Here is a 20,734-nt window from a genome sequence, read left to right on the forward strand (position 1 = left end):
CCAAAGTGAAGCCTTGAAGCTCCTTAGTTAGAGCTTCGATCTGTTTGTTCATAGCTGCTTGGTTAGCAAGGATAGCAGTTTGTTCACTCACTCCAAACACTCCTCTTTCCTTCTTCTTAGCTTCAGCACGATACTCATTTCCAGCCATGTTTTCTATCAAAGCTTGGACTTCATGATCAGTTTTGCTCTTGAGACTACCTCCCGCGGAAGCATCTAAGAACATTCTTGTGTTTGGTGTCACCCCCTCAGTAAAGATTTGGAGGTATTGTTTCTCGGTGAACTCATGATTAGGGCATCTCTTAAGAAGCAAATTGAATCGCTCCCAAGCATCATACAATGATTCACCTTCTCCTTGCTTGAAGTTAGAGATCTCCATCTTCTTGTCCCAATATTTAGACATAGGGAAATATTTCTCCAAGAACTTCAGCTCTAACTCTTCCCATGTTTGGACAGTCCCGTTTGGAATTGTTAACAACCAATCTTTTGCTCTTCCCGTCAAGGTGAAAGGGAATAGCCTTAACTTCTTTTGTGCTTCAGTCACGGTGGCTGGTTGCACACAAAACTCGCAGGTTTCAGCAAAACGGCTCAAGTGTTCATGAGGACTCATAGCTTCAGTCCCATCGAATTGCTTGTCCCTCAAACCGTTGAGGACAGTTGTCTTGATGTCGAACGCTACGGGGTTAGCTGGTTGAAAAGTGTGGGTCAGTTGACCGCGATGAGTGGCTAACCCGTAGTCTCCAAGCTTAGGTCTTGGTGGTACAACTCCTTCCCCTTCCATAGTTGCAGATTTAGGAGAAGAGATTGTTTCAGATTCACTTGAGAGTTGCTCCGGTACTTGTTCTCGAACACCCGGTGGAACGGACTGAGCTAACCTTTGCGATCGGACAGCTTTCCGAAGTGCTCTAGCAGTCCTTTCAATTTCCGGATCGTACTCTAAGTCGTCAGAGCTCTGTTTACCTCGCATAAACAGCAAAATACCTTAGTAGCACTGCACAACGCAAAGTAATCAAGTGAATATGAAAACAGAAAAATAAAAATTAAAAACAGAAAAGTAAATTGCAAAAACCCTAAATTATAACGTAATTGCCTTGTTGAAATAATTCAACAGTCCCCGGCAACGGCGCCAAAAACTTGATAGATCTCTGGCAAGTGCACCAAATACTATCGAAGTAGTAAAAATATCGTTCCCACGAGGACTGTTTTTAACTTCAATAATTCAATCGCGTTATAAAAGTAGGATGTATAAAGGTTTATTTTTGTTTGCCACTAGGCAGTAGATTGGGTTTGATTTTATGAAATCAAATAAAAGAATAAGATTTGATTAAGAAAATATGGAGAGAGATGAGATCAGGTCTTCGAATCCTCTATGTTTCCCCTAATTGGTTACTGCACCTATTATTACCAATGATTTTCTAGTTTCACGATAGTTAACAAATTAGCCCTAATCAATCCCTTGAGTTAGGACCCTCTTCTTAAACTACAGCCCCTAATTCCTTAGGTGGTCTAATAATCCTTGAAGGTTTTACGAACGTTAACCTAATATCACTAACAAACGATTATCTATTCCTAGATTAACCATATTTATCAGAACAATTCAATTAGGTCTAAGTCGAAAGCTATGGTCAGTAGTCATTCGTTCTCACAAAATCATGTTTATATTTGATCAGGATATAAAAAGCATTAAGAACAATTGAATTGAATAAAGACTAGAAATTCATTAATAAACAATAGAGTTTCACAGCAACATAATATCAATTAGGGTTACATAGGTTCATCTCCGACCTAATCTCTAAGAGATTTAGCTACTCATAATTGAGTTTACAAATAGCATAATCAATGGAAGAATTAAAACATACATAAACTGGTTTAGAGATGATGAAATCCTCTCCGCTGCAGCCTTCTGGGTGTTAAAATCGCACTTTAGCTCTCCAAAATCGTAATCCCCTTTGTTTGAGACTGACTTCAGCTTAAATAGGCAAATCTGGATCGCCCACAATCGCACCACGATTGTAATAATCGTACTACGATGGCTTCATTACTCCTTAAATTACTTTCTGCTCCTTCTTGAAATCGTATCACGATTAGCTAGATCGTATTGCGATCCAGCTTCTTCAAAAACATGGTCTCTGACTTCAAGAAATCGTATTGCGATGCTGAAAATCGCAATACGATTGGCAGCTTCCAGATCTTCCAAATTTGTTGCTTTTATCATCTCCTGGGCACTTAATGTTGCTTAGAACTCTATCAAAATGTCAAAATAAGTCCTAAAAATTACGTAATGACAGCATGTCATCAGGGTTCACTGTCTGTAAGGGTTCACTAGGAAGAAGATGAAGACGTGTTTCCCTTTTTACTACCCTGTGTTGTGGGTTAGGTGGAAAAATTAGAGAAAGTGAATCTGTACCCTTGATTGGATCTGATGGTTGTCTTTCGTTTGACTGTGTGACTGTGTCATTTTTCTGACTGCAGTGAATCACAGTCCGAATGAGTGTGAGATGGTAATAGTTTTTTGGCGGACCTAACTAACATGGAGGTTGGAATATGTCCCTGGATCCAGAAATATCTGGCGGCAGAGATTGGTTGTTCCCCTCGCCGTCAGCCTCTTCTTCAAAACACGGCCGCCGACGATTCTTCTCTAACTCCAATTGTCCACCACCAGTCATTCGCGGTCGCCGCTGCGTTCGAAATTCTACTCCCCAGGTACCTGCTGCAGAAAATGTGAAGAAGAAGAAGATTAATCTTATATGCCTCCCGCAGTTTCGTTTCCAGTTTGTCCTCGTGGTAGGTTCCTTGCTCTTCTCACTCCTTTTATCTCTTTCTCTGCATCCCCCTTACTTACTATTTGTTTGTTTGTTTGTTTATGCTTGACAACAGACTTTGACTATTGCTTTTTTGTTGCTTCTGCTATTGCTCCAAAATACACACCTACAAACCCAAGTAAATAAATTGCAGACTGAGGTTTTTGGCCTCAATCTCAGATTACACTCATGCAACCACACCTTCAACGTCACTCCTTCACGTCCTCCAAACTACTCCAGCAGAAACCTTTCTCTTATTTTCTCCTTCACACTTCTACTTATCCCTCTCATCATTTTCAACTACATACACTATGTTTCTAAATCTTCTGACAACAATACACCCGAACAACAAGTTTCTCTAAACAAGCAAATTGCCTATCGCCTTGATGTTTTTTTATCAGTTTACCCATATGCTAAGCCCCTTGTCTTGTTATTTTCAACACTTCTGCTAATCTTTATTGGTGGTTTCGCCCTTTTTGGTGTAACTTCTGATGATTTGCTTCATTGCCTCTGGCTCTCTTGGACTTATGTCGCGGACTCAGGCAATCATGCCACTTCCCAAGGAGTTGGTCCAAGGTTAGTTGCGCTTTCAATTAGCTTTGGAGGGATGCTTGTATTTGCAATGATGCTTGGACTTGTGTCCGATGGAATTTCCGACAAGTTTGATTCACTAAGGAAAGGTAAAAGCGAGGTGGTCGAGAAAAATCATACTTTGATTCTTGGTTGGAGTGATAAATTGGTACGATTCTGCTCCCACCATCTATTACTTATCTTGTAACAATCCTTGTAAAATTGATTGAATGAATTTGTATCTCAACCCCTAATAACAAGATTGTATGTGCAGGGTTCATTGCTAAATCAACTTACCATAGCCAATGAGAGTTTGGGTGGAGGAACTGTTGTAGTGATGGCTGAGCGAGACAAGGAAGAAATGGAGCTTGACATTGCAAGAATGGAGTTTGAATTCAAAGGAACATCTGTTATATGCAGAAGTGGCAGCCCCCTCATTCTGGCTAACCTGAGAAAGGTGCGGGATCTATTTGGATTAACCTTTTTATCCGAATCCTGTTTAGTTGTATGCTCGTATAATATAATATACGAAATCTATTGTTAACCTGTATATTAAAGGATTTCCAAGAGAAGTTCATTCATAATTACGTGTATGGGTACATTTTGTCTGAGTCTGCAAGGAATTTGAAGGAGGAGGAACATTCTACCTTTGTTAGGAGAGGTTGTTTGGGTTATTCTTTTATGTTTGAAATCATTAGAGATGCTTTATTGTCGGGTAATGTAAAAGTTCAGTAAATCCTTGAGCCATTAATGAATTTAAAACAAAGGGAGGTAGTAGAGATGTAATACTAACACGTGATTAACTGAACTGAGTATGCCAGTCCTATATTTTCAAATAATTGGTTTGATTGGAGTTGCCAATACTGAACCATTTAAACTTGTTATCTGTCAGTTGACTCATTCTTGCCAAATTTTTCTATTGCTGATGTAAAAACTCGGATAAATGGCAGTTTTTGATGACATTCTGTCATTACGTAATATTAGGGACTTATTGTGACATTTTGATAGAGTTCTCATGCAATTTATACTGTTCTGGAGTGCAAAAAGCTTAAAATTTGAAGTCTGTTCGAAGGAAATCGCGCCACGCCAATTTCAAGCCGTGCTGCGATTTTTGAAGCAAAAATACACACTTCCTGTAAAGGGGAAATCGCGGCACGCCAATTAACAAGGCGCGGCGCGATTTTGATGGGTCAGGCCCATGACTTCTATAAATACTGCACTCAATCTGAAGAACAAGGGTTACGATTTTGGAGAGCAAAGTGCGATTTTGAGACATCGGAGACGGCTAGAAGGGCGATTTCTTCATCCTTTTACCAATTCATGTATGTTTTAATTATTTCATTGATTATGCTATTTGTAAACTCGATTATGAGTAGCTAAATCTCTTAGAGATTAGATCCGAGACGAATCTTTGTAACCCTAATTGACACATGTTGCTGTGAAACTCTATTTTGTTTATGAATTCAATTCTAGTTTATTCAATTCAATTGTTCTTAATGCTTTTTATATCTTGATCACATATAACTTGATTTCGTGAGAATGAATGACCACTGACCATGGCTTTCAACTTAGACCTAATTGAATTGTTCTAATAAACAGGGTTAGTCTAGGAATAGATAATCGTTTGTTAGTGATAATAGGTTAACGTTCGGTAAAACCTTCAAGAATTATTAGACCACCTAAGGAATTAGGGGCTGTAGTTTAAGAAGAGGGTCCTAACTCAAGGGATTGATTAGGGCTAATTTGTTAATCATCGTAAACTAGAAGAGGGTTCATAACAAATAGGTGCAGTAGACCAATTAGGGGAACTTAGAGGATTCGACGGATCTGATCTCATCTTTCTCTCCTATTTTCTTAATCAAATCTTTTCTGTTTCTTGATTTAATTAAAATCAAACCAAATCTACCGCCTAGTGGCAAAACAAAATAAATTTTATACATCCTAATTATATAACGAAATTGAATTATTGAAGTTAAAAACAGTCCTCGTGGGAACGATATTTTTACTACTTCGATAGTATTTGGTGCACTTGCCAAACGTCTATCAAGTTTTTGGCGCCGCTGCCGGGGACTGTTGAGTCATTTCAATTTTTCAATTTTGTTTTTATTTAGGATTTTTTGTCATTTATATTCTTGTATATATATTTATAAAAAAAAAGAAAAAAAATATTATGCTCTTTGTTTTCTTCTCATTGTACTGTGCTACTGAAAAGTTTATCCAAGTTTTGCAGCTATGATAGACAGGGTACTCCTCTATGACACAGAAGAGATTGCTAAGTTGCAGTATGAAAAATATATGCTATCTTTTAAGATCAAAATTTTGGACAACAAAATCTCGAGTTGTGGTCATTATGAGGCGAATCAACCAGGTAGTGATGGTGAAGGGAAGAAAGAGGTGATCAACATCGATTACAATACTCAACTTCAGAATATTTTAGATGATTTCTTGGTGTCAAATCAAGTTTCATTTGAGAAGTTTGATGTTCAGTGTGGTGATCTTGTTAAGAAATCACATGAGTCTCAAAGGAAGCTAGTTCAGATGGAGACTGAATGTCACAAGGTTGTTGTGGAAGAAAATCCCAAAGTAAGGAGTGTTGACATTTTCCCGAAGTCTGAACCAACGGAGGTTGAGGAAATCACTCGTGTGCAAATGGATGCATGTCCTTCTTTACGGTGGGAGAGCTTAAACTCTAAAGGTTTAACAGTGAGAGCATGGGAGCATCTACTTCTTTGCTACAAATTCATGGAATTCCTACCAAACAAGAGGAAGAAGAAGGATGATGTGTTCTTTCTGACATATTTGCCACCCTAACAGTGGTTGAAGCGTCAAGCTCAATGACGTAAAAGAAAGCGCTTGGTGGGAGGCAACCCACTATTTATTTTTCAGGTATGATTTTATTGCTTTCAAATACAAAAATACAAAAATATTTTTCTTTTCTTTTAATACGAGGCAGGAAAGTTTTAAAAAAAAAATTGTTCAAGTATACCTCCTGCAAAGAAAGTCATGCAAGGTACTGATGTCTTGCATGATTCTTTCCTCAAAAGTTTTTAAAAAATTCAATGAACTTAGGCATTTTTCAAGAAAACAAAATTTTTGGCCTGAGGAAGCATGCTCCCTGTTTGATCAAAATCGCGCCGCACCTTGTTATATGGCGTGCCGCGATTTTGCCTACCAGTCTATAAAAACCCAGCTTTTCCACCATTTTTCCCATTCCATTCTTCCTACCTTTCTCTACCAAAACTTCCCTAAACTTCCCATTCACGAATTTTTCTCATATTCATCTCCTTATTCACTTACTAAACATCATCAAATCACAATCCTATCACAAATTCATCAATCCAAACCACCATCAAACCACAATCATTCCCAACTTTCCCAAACTTCACAAAACTTCCCTTTCACCATCTTCCTAAACCACACAAATGGCCTCTAACCAACGAAACACCCGCTCAAAGAAAGCCACCAACCCCAAGCCATCTACAAGCAAAGCCAAACGCCCTCGTGCCGCATCCGAACCACCCGAAAACGCCATTCATTTCATCAATGACCAAGCCCAAGAGTTCCCCCAATCCATGAAAAGTTTTGAAGTTGTGGGGGAGAGAAAGTTTGACTTCACAAGGCTTGTTAAGTATCCGTTCTTTGAGGCTGAATTACGAAGGAGAGGGTGGACAAAGCTGAATGAGGTGATCGAAGAAGCGAACAACAAAACCGTGATCGTTGAATTCTTTGCAAATGCACGGGTTTCCGATACACCCTTTCAATCTTTTGTTCGGGGCAAGACCATTGATTTCAGCCCTGAAGCGCTTAATGAATGGCTGAATGTTCAACCATCGGAGGAGTGTTGGGTTGAGAAACTGAGGAGGGAGAGATTTGGTATGACAGAGGATACATTTGAAGACATCATTACCACCATGTGTAGGCCTGGGTCGACTTGGAAAAAGTCCCGGATGCTTACCTATGCTGAGATGTTACCATGATGATGTGAACATGGGCTGATCTACTGATGGATTAGCATTTTCTGCTTTGTATTTTATTTTTCAGTCATTTTTCTTTTGGTGTATTTTCTTTTTATTTTCTTTTTAATGTCAAAGTCCATTGAACTTATTTCCCTATTGTAATTGCTCCTGCACTTGTTTATTATTAATGAATTTGTTTTGTTTCATGTGACCTATTACAGTTTAGTAACAGTTGTTTGATGAAACGGTATTCCAAAAGTTCTCAAGGAGGGGTGACTTGATTCAAAGGCGAAGTGTACGGCGTTGCTAGGTAGTCACATACTCCCAGAAATCTCAGCCATAAGGTTCATTGCCAAATCTTGTTTTTCAATTTACTTATAGTTAGATTAGTTTTCCATGCGACTACATTTCTAGAACTTGCATTGTTTCTCTATTATTGATTGGTCTCTGTCAATTACACACTGAGGCAAAAGTGCTTGGTCCTGTGAGCCTTTTTGAAGCCTACCCTGTTTTAATTTGTTGAATTTATCCTTTCTTAACCAATTGTGAGCCGGTAGGATTAGAACTTTTTGTTCGGTGACAAACTACATTACAAGCCTAGAGACTTTTAAGACTTGCCCCTTAATGTATTTTCTGAGTTAAGGCATTGTAGAATGTTGCTAAAGATTAAGTTTGGGGTTGCTATTGGAATTTGCAACCAACTAAGTTTGGGGTGGGGGTACTAGAGAAAAATGAAAAGAAATATGAAATTGACATGAAAAATACACACAAAAATGGTGTATCAAAAAAAAAAAAAAAAAAAAAAAAGAAATTGAATGATGAAAAAGGGACAAAACAGCTAAAATCCGAGTAACTTCAAACTCGAGTGTCCCTAAATGTTAAAAATGTTCTCTAGTACCTTTGCATTGATTGTATTTCCACAAGGTGAATGAAGGAAGGAATGAATTTTGTGCTTTAACTTCCGTAGGAATGCCTAACTCAAATTTTTTGTAGCCTACTTATCCAAATATATCCCACCTTTCACCTAAGCCCCGTTATAACCCTAAAGACCTCAAAAGTGTGTAATGATATTGACTTTGATTGATATTTAGAAACTTTTCAAGCGTATGGTAATATGTAGACCTGCATGTCGACTGGTAGAACCCTGTTTCAATTTGATGCGAGGAGTTGTGAATTGGTGGATGCGAACAAGTCAAACTAGCTCATCTTTAGCTAGAAGGAGAATGAACTTTTGGGTACTATCGTTTTGTCAGGTAACTGTTATTTTACTGTCATTTGTCACTGTTGCAAGCAAATTCCTTGAGGACAAGGAATGGTTTAAGTTTGGGGTTGTGATGACATCCTGTCATTACGTAATATTAGGGACTTATTGTGACATTTTGATAGAGTTCTCATGCAATTTATACTGTTCTGGAGTGCAATAAGCTTAAAATTTGAAGTTTGTTCGAAGGAAATCGCGCCACGCCAATTTCAAGCCGTGCTGCGATTTTTGAAGCAAAATTACATCCTCCCTGTTTGAGGGAAATCGCGGCACGCCATAATACAAGGCGCGGCGCGATTTTGATGGGTCAGGCCCATAACTTCTATAAATACTGCACTCAAGCTGAAGAACAAGGGTTACGATTTTGGAGAGCAAAGTGCGATTTTGAGACATCGGAGACGGCTAGAAGGGCGATTTCTTCATCCTTTTACCAATTCATGTATGTTTTAATTATTTCATTGATTATGCTATTTGTAAACTCGATTATGAGTAGCTAAATCTCTCAGAGATTAGATCCGAGATGAATCTTTGTAACCCTAATTGACACATGTTGCTGTGAAACTCTATTTTGTTTATGAATTCAATTCTAGTTTATTCAATTCAATTGTTCTTAATGCTTTTTATATCTTGATCACATATAACTTGATTTCGTGAGAATGAATGACCACTGACCATGGCTTTCAACTTAGACCTAATTGAATTGTTCTAATAAACAGGGTTAGTCTAGGAATAGATAATCGTTTGTTAGTGATAATAGGTTAACGTTCGGTAAAACCTTCAAGAATTATTAGACCACCTAAGGAATTAGGGGCTGTAGTTTAAGAAGAGGGTCCTAACTCAAGGGATTGATTAGGGCTATTTTGTTAATCATCGTAAATTAGAAAAGGATTCATAACAAATAGGTGCAGTAGACCAATTAGGGGAACTTAGAGGATTCAACGGATCTGATCTCATCTTTCTCTCCTATTTTCTTAATCAAATCTTTACTTTTTTATTTGATTTCTTAAAATCAAACCAAATCTACTGCCTAGTGGCAAACCAAAAATAACTTTTATACATCCTACTTTTATAACGAAATTGAATTATTGAAGTTAAAAACAGTCCTCGTGGGATCGATATTTTTACTACTTCGATAGTATTTGGTGCACTCGCCACAAAAACTTGATAGACGTTTGGCAAGTGCACCAAATACTATCGAAGTAGTAAAAATATCGTTCCCACGAGGACTGTTTTTAACTTCAATAATTCAATTTCGTTATATAATTAGGATGTATAAAATTTATTTTGTTTTGCCACTAGGCGGTAGATTTGGTTTGATTTTAATTAAATCAAGAAACAGAAAAGATTTGATTAAGAAAATAGGAGAGAAAGATGAGATCAGATCCGTCGAATCCTCTAAGTTCCCCTAATTGGTCTACTGCACCTATTTGTTATGAACCCCCTTCTAGTTTACGATGATTAACAAATTAGCCCTAATCAATCCCTTGAGTTAGGACCCTCTTCTTAAACTACAGCCCCTAATTCCTTAGGTGGTCTAATAATTCTTGAAGGTTTTACCGAACGTTAACCTATTATCACTAACAAACGATTATCTATTCCTAGACTAACCCTGTTTATTAGAACAATTCAATTAGGTCTAAGTTGAAAGCCATGGTCAGTGGTCATTCATTCTCACGAAATCAAGTTATATGTGATCAAGATATAAAAAGCATTAAGAACAATTGAATTGAATAAACTAGAATTGAATTCATAAACAAAATAGAGTTTCACAGCAACATGTGTCAATTAGGGTTACAAAGATTCGTCTCGGATCTAATCTCTAAGAGATTTAGCTACTCATAATCGAGTTTACAAATAGCATAATCAATGAAATAATTAAAACATACATGAATTGGTAAAAGGATGAAGAAATCGCCCTTCTAGCCGTCTCCGATGTCTCAAAATCGCACTTTGCTCTCCAAAATCGTAACCCTTGTTCTTCAGATTGAGTGCAGTATTTATAGAAGTCATGGGCCTGACCCATCAAAATCGCGCCGCGCCTTGTTAATTGGCGTGCCGCGATTTCCCCTTTACAGGAAGTGTGTATTTTTGCTTCAAAAATCGCAGCACGGCTTGAAATTGGCGTGGCGCGATTTCCTTCGAACAGACTTCAAATTTTAAGCTTTTTGCACTCCAGAACAGTATAAATTGCATGAGAACTCTATCAAAATGTCACAATAAGTCCCTAATATTACGTAATGACAGAATGTCATCACAACCCCAAACTTAAACCATTCCTTGTCCTCAAGGAATTTGCTTGCAACAGTGACAAACGACAGTAAAATAACAGTTACCTGACAAAACGATAGTACCCAAAAGTTCATTCTCCTTCTAGCTAAAGATGAGCTAGTTTGACTTGTTCGCATCCACCAATTCACAACTCCTCGCATCAAATTGAAACAGGGTTCTACCAGTCGACATGCAGGTCTACATATTACCATACGCTTGAAAAGTTTCTAAACATCAATCAAAGTCAATATCATTACACACTTTTGAGGTCTTTAGGGTTATAACGGGGCTTAGGTGAAAGGTGGGATATATTTGGATAAGTAGGCTACACAAAATTTGAGTTAGGCATTCCTACGGAAGTTATAGCACAAAATTCAATCCTTCTATCATTCACCTTGTGGAAATACAATCAATGCAAAGGTACTAGAGAATATTTTTAACATTTAGGGACAATCGAGTTTGAAGTTACTCGGATTTTCAATGTTTTGTCCCTTTTTCATCATTCAATTTTTTTTTTTTTGATACACCATTTTTATGTGTATATTTTGCATGACAATTTCATAATTCTTTCATTTTTGTTCTCTAATTCTCTAGTACCCCCACCCCAAACTTAGTTGGTTGCAAATTCCAATAGCAACCCCAAACTTAATCTTTAGCAACATTCTACAATGCCTTAACTCAGAAATTCATTAAGGGACAAGTCCTAAAAGTCTCTAACGGCGCCAAAAACTTGATAGATCTCTGGCAAGTGCACCAAATACTATCGAAGTAGTAAAAATATCGATCCCACGAGGACTGTTTTTAACTTCAATAATTCAATTTCGTTATAAAAGTAGGATGTATAAAAGTTATTTTTGGTTTGCCACTAGGCAGTAGATTTGGTTTGATTTTAAGAAATCAAATAAAAAAGTAAAGATTTGATTAAGAAAATAGGAGAGAAAGATGAGATCAGATCCGTCGAATCCTCTAAGTTCCCCTAATTGGTCTACTGCACCTATTTGTTATGAATCCTTTTCTAATTTACGATGATTAACAAAATAGCCCTAATCAATCCCTTGAGTTAGGACCCTCTTCTTAAACTACAGCCCCTAATTCCTTAGGTGGTCTAATAATTCTTGAAGGTTTTACCGAACGTTAACCTATTATCACTAACAAACGATTATCTATTCCTAGACTAACCCTGTTTATTAGAACAATTCAATTAGGTCTAAGTTGAAAGCCATGGTCAGTGGTCATTCATTCTCACGAAATCAAGTTATATGTGATCAAGATATAAAAAGCATTAAGAACAATTGAATTGAATAAACTAGAATTGAATTCATAAACAAAATAGAGTTTCACAGCAACATGTGTCAATTAGGGTTACAAAGATTCATCTCGGATCTAATCTCTGAGAGATTTAGCTACTCATAATCGAGTTTACAAATAGCATAATCAATGAAATAATTAAAACATACATGAATTGGTAAAAGGATGAAGAAATCGCCCTTCTAGCCGTCTCCGATGTCTCAAAATCGCACTTTGCTCTCCAAAATCGTAACCCTTGTTCTTCAGCTTGAGTGCAGTATTTATAGAAGTTATGGGCCTGACCCATCAAAATCGCGCCGCGCCTTGTATTATGGCGTGCCGCGATTTCCCTCAAACAGGGAGGATGTAATTTTGCTTCAAAAATCGCAGCACGGCTTGAAATTGGCGTGGCGCGATTTCCTTCGAACAGACTTCAAATTTTAAGCTTATTGCACTCCAGAACAGTATAAATTGCATGAGAACTCTATCAAAATGTCACAATAAGTCCCTAATATTACGTAATGACAGGATGTCATCAGTTTTGAAAAGAAAAAAAAATCTGAATGAAGAGTTTCCTCTGCTGTACAATCTGTCCATAAATCATTCTCGCATGAAATGCTGTGTCAAACCAAGGACGTCGCTTTGATCAATTACTTCTACAAATAATGCTTTTAATGTTGTATTATTTCTCCGTGTCTGTTATGGTATCATTCACTTCTGGTGGAAGATGTTGCTTAGCTTCAATGGCATCAATAAGCTTTTTAAGGTTGTTGATTTGTTTGCTGACACCATGTGATATACAGGTTTCTGTTTCAAAGGCACGTGCAATAATTGTCCTTGCTGAAGATGGGAATGCTGATCAGGTCTGATGAGTGATGATGAGTTTCCAAATTTATCATAACATGAGTGGATGGCCATTAACTTGTTTTTTATTTGGTATAGAGTGACGCCCGAGCTCTGAGAACAGTCTTAAGTCTGACTGGAGTCAAAGAAGGATTACGAGGGCACATAGTGGTTGAATTGAGTGATCTGGACAATGAGGTTCTTGTTAAACTTGTGGGAGGTGATCTTGTTGAAGCTGTTGTAGCTCATGACGTCATTGGTCGCTTGATGATTCAATGTGCTCGGCAGCCTGGACTTGCACAGGTCAAAACCTATTACCTCTTTTTGATGTAAATTTAGTTGCATAGTTCATAATGTTAGTCCAGTTCAAAAGTACTTGACTATTAGTTAATAGTTAATTTATAGCAGGGCATGGCAACTGCATTGTGGTTGACAATTTGCTTGGGTAATGCATAGGGTTGTCTTTGTGCTCTCCCGTTCGTGGTTTGTCATTGGTCTCTTAGGGTATGAAGGGATTTGGAGGATTTTAGAGGGGATGGTTTTGGAGGGCTAAGTCTATCTTTTGGTATATATTTTAGATTTTTAAAAAAATGAATGAATAACGAGATAAATGATCATTTGAGATTTAAAAAAAAAGGGAATGAATAGCATGATACATGATCATATAACATTTGAACCACATTTAATTTATTTTTTAGAAACGTTTTAATATTTTATAGCTTCTCAATTTAGAAAATAATATTAAGTCTTTGCTTCCCCTCTAAATTCCTGCATTCAAACATACTATTAGTATTGGGTTGGCCCTGTTCTTTACTACTTTTTTTTTGAAGGACTGTTCTTTACTACTTAGTTTTCCTTCTGTGGTACAGTTTAGGATCATGTATTTATCTCTGTCTCTTTTGTATCTTCTCTGTTCCTTATAATAAAAATTTGATGCCGTTCTTTGGCAGATTTGGGAAGATATACTTGGTTTTGAAAATTGTGAATTCTATATCAAAAGATGGCCACAGTTAGATGACATGCAATTTGAAGATGTATTAATCAGCTTTCCGGCTGCAATTCCGTGTGGAATCAAAGTTGCATCATATGGTGGTAAAATTATTTTGAATCCAGATGACTCCTATGTTATGCAAGAAGGAGATGAAGTTCTGGTTATTGCAGAAGATGATGACACCTATGCCCCCGCATCCTTGCCTAAGGTGCTTTGTCACATAAATTGTTATTGTTACTTGTTATGGTTTTTCCCCCTACTATTATTATTTGTTTATGACAAATACATATTCAAATGCTAATCCAAAATAAAATTTACTTGAGCTAATTTGGATTGCAACACCAACAAGTACTTATGAATCTGTTGGGATAGAAGGGTAGAAAAAAGGGGACTAAAATAGTTAGGATTTGTTGGGTAGTTAGATGAGAGTGAATTAGATAAATAGGGGTAAAATTAGAAAGAATTGATTCAGAAGATTAAATAGTTTGTGTGATGGATTGCAACACCAACAAGTACTTATGAATCTGTTGGGATAGAAGAGTAGAAAAAAGGGGACTAAAATAGTTAGGATTTGTTGGGTAGTTAGATATGAGTGAATTAGATAAATAGGGTAAAATTAGAAAGAATTAATTCAGAAGATTAAATAGTTTGTGTGAAAGGGAAAACCCTTTGTGAAGGAGAAAGTGTTGGCGGAAAACTCTAACCCCTTGTATGTTTAGATTTCTTTCAGTAATAACTGAAATTTGTTCTTATTATCTCTACTCTTCAAATCTGATTTGTGGATGCGTAACAATATGTCTAGCTTGCCAAATCTTCAGGGGAAGAAATGGATTCAAGAGTGTTCTTGAAGGGGGCCAATGATCATGGCTTACATTGTTTGTGGGAATCTAGCATTATTGAGCTTAAGATGCTACATGGTTGTGCGACGAAAGAAGGTGGATACTCCACATTTTGAGATCAAGAAGATTACTAAATAGACTACCTATGCTGATTAAAGAAGACCTTATATGGGCTCAAGAAATCTCCTAGTGCATCGTATTGGAAGTTCATTCAGACTATGATATCACTAGCAAACATGCAAAGTAAAGATGACCATGGTCTCTTTATTAAGCATTCTAAGGAAAGAAAACCACTTCTTATATATAAGATGGTTGAAATTCCCAAATTTGATTGAACTAACACGTGGGAATGGGTCGCTGGGCCAAAAATATAATTTAAGGTGAAACAAACGAAAAGCCGGATATAGGGACAATGTGTTCGACTGTGTTAGTGTCCGACACCGACACATGAGATTACCTTTGATTATGTTATTTTCTCAAATTATTACCGGCGTTGATGTGTCTGTGTCGTATACAGTGTCTGTGTCTGTCTCAATGCTTCATAGGACAGAATCATAGCATGACTCAGTGTTTGAGATGCTGGAGGAAGAGATTATCACGGAGGAGATCATGGTGAAGGAAGACGGAGGTACAACACTCGTTCATGCAGCAGTAGCCATGGAGAATGGAGATATACAGGGGTTATTTCGTATATGTAGTTTGACTATGGTAGCGGCAAACGGGTCGTTATTTGTAGGGTTGCCTTGGATGGGTTCAATAATATATCTCACTAATTACTAGCATTATTGACTTGTTTCGAGAAAAAGAGAAAGGGGCAGAATTGGTATCCTCCACAGTGCTATTATGATTGATCTAATTAGTTGGACCGGTATTGGTGCTACTATTTAGGTTCATGAACAAATGCGACACTAGTTATTTTTTAAAGCCAGGGCAGTTTAGTAACTTTCATCCTCTTATTAGAATCAAAGAATCAAATTTTTATCTTTATAATAATTAGGATTAGAAGTAGGTATTAAATGTACCAAATCATAGATTAGGAGCAAATTATATCAATCAACATTTATTGTACATGCTATTACAAATACTGGTGGCAGTGGTATGATTTAGGCTCAAAGAAATCACAAATTCAACATGGTATCAGTGACCTTTAGGCGGTTTCTACTCTCAACTGCCTATCTGTTGTTGTCCTCTGCCGCTATAGTCACACTCACCTCTAGGTGCTTTCTGCTTTCAATCATCGCGCTCCTCTTTGCTGGTGTGAACTCTTTCATCACTGGTCACTTTGGCCACTAGTCTGCTGTCAGGCGCTGTTGTCATATTTTTTTTACAACAATACTGCCACCACCAGGATTGGAATCACTCGGTCTACACATCCCTGTAGTTTTGTCCCTAGGCAATAAAAAATTTCCTCATTCACTGGTCTGCGACTCACCAACTTTGGCATTGATCTCTCCTCTTGGCTGATACTTGACTCCCTCCAATGAATCATATTAGAGCCGACTTCTCTTTCCGCTGACGATCATTCCAGTGGTGCCTATTCATCCCACACATGAATTATATTAGTGGCAATTCCCTTCCCACCAATGGTCATTTGCTGGAAATGCATGGTTTTCTTCTAACAAGCTTAAGCTTAGTAAGCTTTGCTTGAGGGGGAGTGTTAAATTCAAATAATCAAATAAGTGTATTTATTATCAGGTTTAGAATCAATCATTAACTGTACAATTATCATAGATTCGGATTAGAATTAGCATTTATTATATTTATTGTATGTTATTTTAAATAGAGGTGAGGGTGGTTTGGTTTAGACACACAAATTCAACATGTCCTTTTGTATAGCTGTGAGAACTGATACCAATTATTGTATATGGATTATGCAAATTTTGGTTGGTGGATTCTGGATATATATCTATGCTATTGATCCTGCGAAATTGATTTGTGGTTACTTTTAGAGTAGACTTTGTCAAATTTTCGACAACTCCTGTGTTCAATTATTGACGTGCTTTTAGTCAATTTTAGTTGTGCTCTGATCACAGTCTAGGAGTTGATCTTGACATCGGATATTGCAAAATTGCCAATTGATGTTTATTTTTGAACTTATGAGCCAAACTCATGGTGACTTTGTGTCTATCTCTCTCTCTCTCTCTCTCTCTTTCTCTCTCTCTCTCATCCTATATATTATTTCTCTTTCATCTTTCTCATGAAATACACAGAATTATACCAAAGTCACTGTGACTTTCCCGCCTTAAAGTCACTGAATCCCAATCCATGAGTTTTCTGCTTTCAACCTTCTGGACAAGGTTGCATTTGAAGGGGGGCATATTGTTAGGATAGAATAGTAGAATAAAACTGATAAACGAATTAGAATGCATTTGTTTACCAAGGTCTAACAGTGATTAGTGATTACTTTTATATACTGAAAGACTTGTAAAGCCAAGGAAGTCAGGTTTTTATTTTATTTTGAGGATGGACGAGGCAGATTGAATGATATGGTTCCTTGCCCCGTTTCCTTTTTGATTTCAGGTATGGAGGGGAAGCTTACCAAAAGACTTTGTTTTTCCGAGGTCTGCAGAGAGAATACTTTTTTGCGGCTGGAGGCGTGATATGGAGGACATGATCATGGTAATGCTGCTAGAAATCTCCTGTTATGGTCCCTGACTTTCTTTGTTTTTATTTGTCAATGTGCTTGAAAGGAGCATGAAAGGACTTTTTATTTGCAAATATATTTAGATTATGTCTCTCGTGTATATAAATGCTTGTACACTCCTTGTTATTTGAGTGATAAATATTTAGCTCAGATTTATGTTGGTATCTAGAGCATGGTTTGAAAAACACAGTCCTGTGAGCTTAGCGCCGCCCAGTTTCAGTTTTGGTTTCTGTTATCGAAGGAGGAGCCATAATCCAATCCTCCCTTCATTCCCACAGCAGTTTATTTGCTCTGTGGGCATTAATAACTTTTTTGTGATGTCCAAATTCCATCTTTTCCTTTAGGTTCTGGATGCATCTCTGGCACATAATTCAGAGCTTTGGATGTTCAATGATGTTCCAGAAAAGGAGAGGGAAAAGAAATTAACTGATGGTGGCCTAGACATAAATCGGTTGGAAAACATAATACTGGTTAATCGTGAGGGCAATGCTGTTATACGTCGTCACTTGGAAAGCCTTCCATTGGAATCATTTGATTCAGTAAGTGACTTTTATCACTTTTTCCCTCTATAAAATGTATTACTGCATGATCTTCATTCTTCATCAAACATAATGTAAGGGATGGAATGGAACCACCTGTGGCTTCTGCCATAGTATTTACTGTAGTGATCTTTCAGCAACAACATAATTGTACTACTAATTAATTAGTGGCAAGTTTGGGTTAGACTTAGAGTAAAACTGTGATATGGTGAAGTATTTGGAACTTGTTCAATTACAATGTATGCAAGTTGATTATGGTGGAAATTCTGCTTTTTGCAGATACTGATTTTGGCAGATGAATCCGTTGAGGATTCAGCAATTCAAGCTGACTCTAGATCTCTTGCCACTCTCCTTTTAATTCGTGACATACAAGTGAGTTTCCAATCTACAAAATTTGAGCTTTGATTTGTTATGACAGCCTCTTCTTCTGCTATCCTACAAATATCCCAGTCTTTAAGCAGTATATCATGCACATAACGTAGCATTTGATATCAATTGAGAATGACGATGTTTGTGCATAAGTCTATAGGTGATTCTCTATGGTTTCATCTTTGGGCTTTTGGCAATTTTGCTCGTATGCTAATGTTGGCTGCACATTAGATACAGATACTGAAATCCTCATGGTGTGGAAGCTAATGCACATCGGGTGATTTCATTACCCTTTGTTTATTTACAATTTTGGATGATCTTGTATGATTTTGTCACATGAATATTATGAGACCGGTATCTTGATGGATTTCTTTAGGTTTTTCCTTTATTCTATGCCTTATCAATTGATCCTAGTTTCCTCTAAAAGTTTGAGTTGGACTTGGATATTTGATGTTTTGATTTCAGGCTAGACGTCTTCCTTATCCAGCTATGGCCAGTCAAGCTCATGGAGGGAGCTTCTCAAAAGGCTCATGGATTGGGGAAATGAAGCAGGCTTCAGATAAAACAGTTATAATTAGTGAAATTTTGGATCCTAGGACAAAAAACCTTTTATCTATGTCAAAAATTAGTGATTATGTTTTATCAAATGAACTTGTCAGCATGGCTTTGGCCATGGTTGCAGAAGATCGGCAGATAAACAGTGTATTGGAGGAGCTATTTGCGGAGCAGGTACTGCTCTTTTAGATATACCAAAGGGACAGGTTACATCACATATTTTGTGGTTGCATGCATCACATTTATTGTCTTGAAAAGCCTGCCATATTTGCTTTATGCTATACCCTGTCTTACACTTCAACCTAGTAAATTTGGATCCCTTGCAGTTTCGAGTATCCTGCAATTAAAAATCATTTTCATTAAAAATCATTTTCATTGCATGCTTCATACTGATAAATTTTGTTTTCTGGGTTTTTGTCAGGGAAACGAAATGCATATACGGCAAGCAGATCTATACCTCCATGAGAGTGAGGAATTGAGTTTCTATGAAATAATGTTACGAGCTCGGCAAAGGAGAGAGATTTTGATTGGATACCGTTTAGCGAATGCAGAAAGGGCAGTTATTAACCCCCCAGCAAAGAGTGACAAATGGAAGTGGTCGCTCAAGGATGTTTTTGTGGTGATTACTGAAAAGGAATGACAAATTGGTGGACAAAAGGCAAATGAGGATTGCTATGGACACTATTTCTAATACTCTCTCTAACACACTCTTATTGGTTGAAAATATGAAATTTATGTGGGTACCACACACTGGAAGTGGATCCCACATAAAGTGGTGACCTACATGGATTTGACCCAATAAGAGAGTGAATGTTAGAGAGAATGCTAAAAAGAGAGTGTTCCTATCGTTTCTCCAAGGCAAATAGGTGTTTGTTATTTTTGTTTTTAGAAATGAGGGGAATTACGGTTGAAGCTATGCAGGCTGGGTTAGAAATGATTTATCCCGGTTGACGTTAGTCTATGTTTTTCACGCTAAATTAAAATCTGCTTTGGGATTTATGTCACTTACAAGTCAACAAGGTTATTTGCTAGCAATTAAAACTTGATATACTTTTTTCTTCTTTTTTGCTTTTTAAAACATACCAGAGGCATGTTTAGCCAAAAAAAGTGATGATTTCTTTTTAGGCACCCTCAATATCTCTTAGGCCGCTTAAATTTCCATGTTCACCTCTAATATTTATGTCTGGTAGTCCAGATGATTAAAATAATTGTTGCTTCAATTTTAAGCTTGCAGGGCAGCATAATTGTCGCCAATGTTTTTATGATTGGGGTATGATGATGATACTATGGTGTGAGGATGGCGTCAAATGAGATCATCCACCATACCATTTTCTTACTCAAATGCTTTTAGAAAAAGACATGAATATATATGTCTAAGGTTATTGATTAATATCTATCATCTATCACCTCAAAAGAGGTAGAGGAAGATCTAGAAAAATCATAAGAGGAACTATTAGAATTTTTTTTAAAGTTTTTTAGAAGTAGAGTTGAATACAAATATGGTTTATGATAAAACATTATGGCATAATTTGATCGTTGTAGCCGGTCTCGTTTAGTGGAATAACACTTGGTTGTTGTTGTTTTATCCTTTATCATATTACCGTCATACTTTTTAATTCTCCGTTCAAAATTTAATATTAAATAAACAATACATAGAAAGTACAATAGAGGTTAAAACCTGGTTTAAAAAATCTAATTGCAACATATTAAACATTTTTTCTCAAAATTGGCTGATTGTAATTATATTGAGAATGGTGTTGGTCAGTCCTCGTGAGCTTATCTCAGTTGGTATGGACAATGCATAATATATGCAA

The 20,734-nt window shown here is 37.0% G+C and overlaps 1 protein-coding gene and 1 non-coding gene across 10 annotated transcripts; both read left to right on the forward strand.

Annotated features, from left to right (window-relative positions):
- Positions 1-278: 278 nt before the first annotated feature.
- Positions 279-385, forward strand: LOC146923304 (small nucleolar RNA R71). The gene has a single exon (XR_015013035.1). It is a non-coding gene; the product is annotated as a small nucleolar RNA R71 (small nucleolar RNA).
- A 2,145-nt stretch (positions 386-2,530) lies between these two features.
- LOC146923305 (ion channel CASTOR) lies at positions 2,531-19,981 on the forward strand. Of its 9 annotated transcripts, none has more exons than XR_015012885.1 (12): positions 2,531-2,781; positions 2,875-3,537; positions 3,643-3,825; positions 12,944-13,003; positions 13,083-13,286; positions 13,934-14,182; positions 17,334-17,432; positions 17,802-17,996; positions 18,276-18,368; positions 18,519-18,642; positions 18,831-18,932; positions 19,025-19,042. XR_015012885.1 is itself a non-coding variant. In XM_085716070.1 (12 exons), the coding sequence occupies exons 1-12, from the start codon at positions 2,542-2,544 to the stop codon at positions 19,383-19,385; spliced, it is 2,202 nt and encodes a 733-aa protein (XP_085572196.1). In that variant the 5' UTR covers positions 2,531-2,541; the 3' UTR covers positions 19,386-19,981. The 9 variants fall into 9 exon arrangements, 7 of the variants coding, with proteins under 7 accessions (XP_085572196.1, XP_085572195.1, XP_085572201.1 ...); XR_015012887.1 differs by having other exon boundaries at positions 18,526-18,642; XM_085716070.1 differs by lacking the exon at positions 18,519-18,642 and adding an exon at positions 19,342-19,981 and having other exon boundaries at positions 19,025-19,094.
- The last annotated feature ends 753 nt before the right edge of the window (positions 19,982-20,734 follow it).

This window comes from Medicago sativa, chromosome 5 (genome assembly GCF_051527215.1).
Source record: "Medicago sativa cultivar Bolivia chromosome 5, Bolivia_mono, whole genome shotgun sequence".
Classification (NCBI taxonomy): domain Eukaryota; kingdom Viridiplantae; phylum Streptophyta; class Magnoliopsida; order Fabales; family Fabaceae; genus Medicago; species Medicago sativa.

Bases quoted from the DNA above. Each gene is read 5' to 3' on its own strand.
- LOC146923305 (XM_085716069.1), top strand. From the start codon at position 2,542: ATGTCCCTGGATCCAGAAATATCTGGCGGCAGAGATTGGTTGTTCCCC. The intron at 3,826-12,943 runs GTGCGGGATCTA...TGTGATATACAG, and splicing joins TTCTGGCTAACCTGAGAAAG to GTTTCTGTTTCAAAGGCACG. The intron at 14,183-17,333 runs GTGCTTTGTCAC...TTTTGATTTCAG, and splicing joins CCCCCGCATCCTTGCCTAAG to GTATGGAGGGGAAGCTTACC.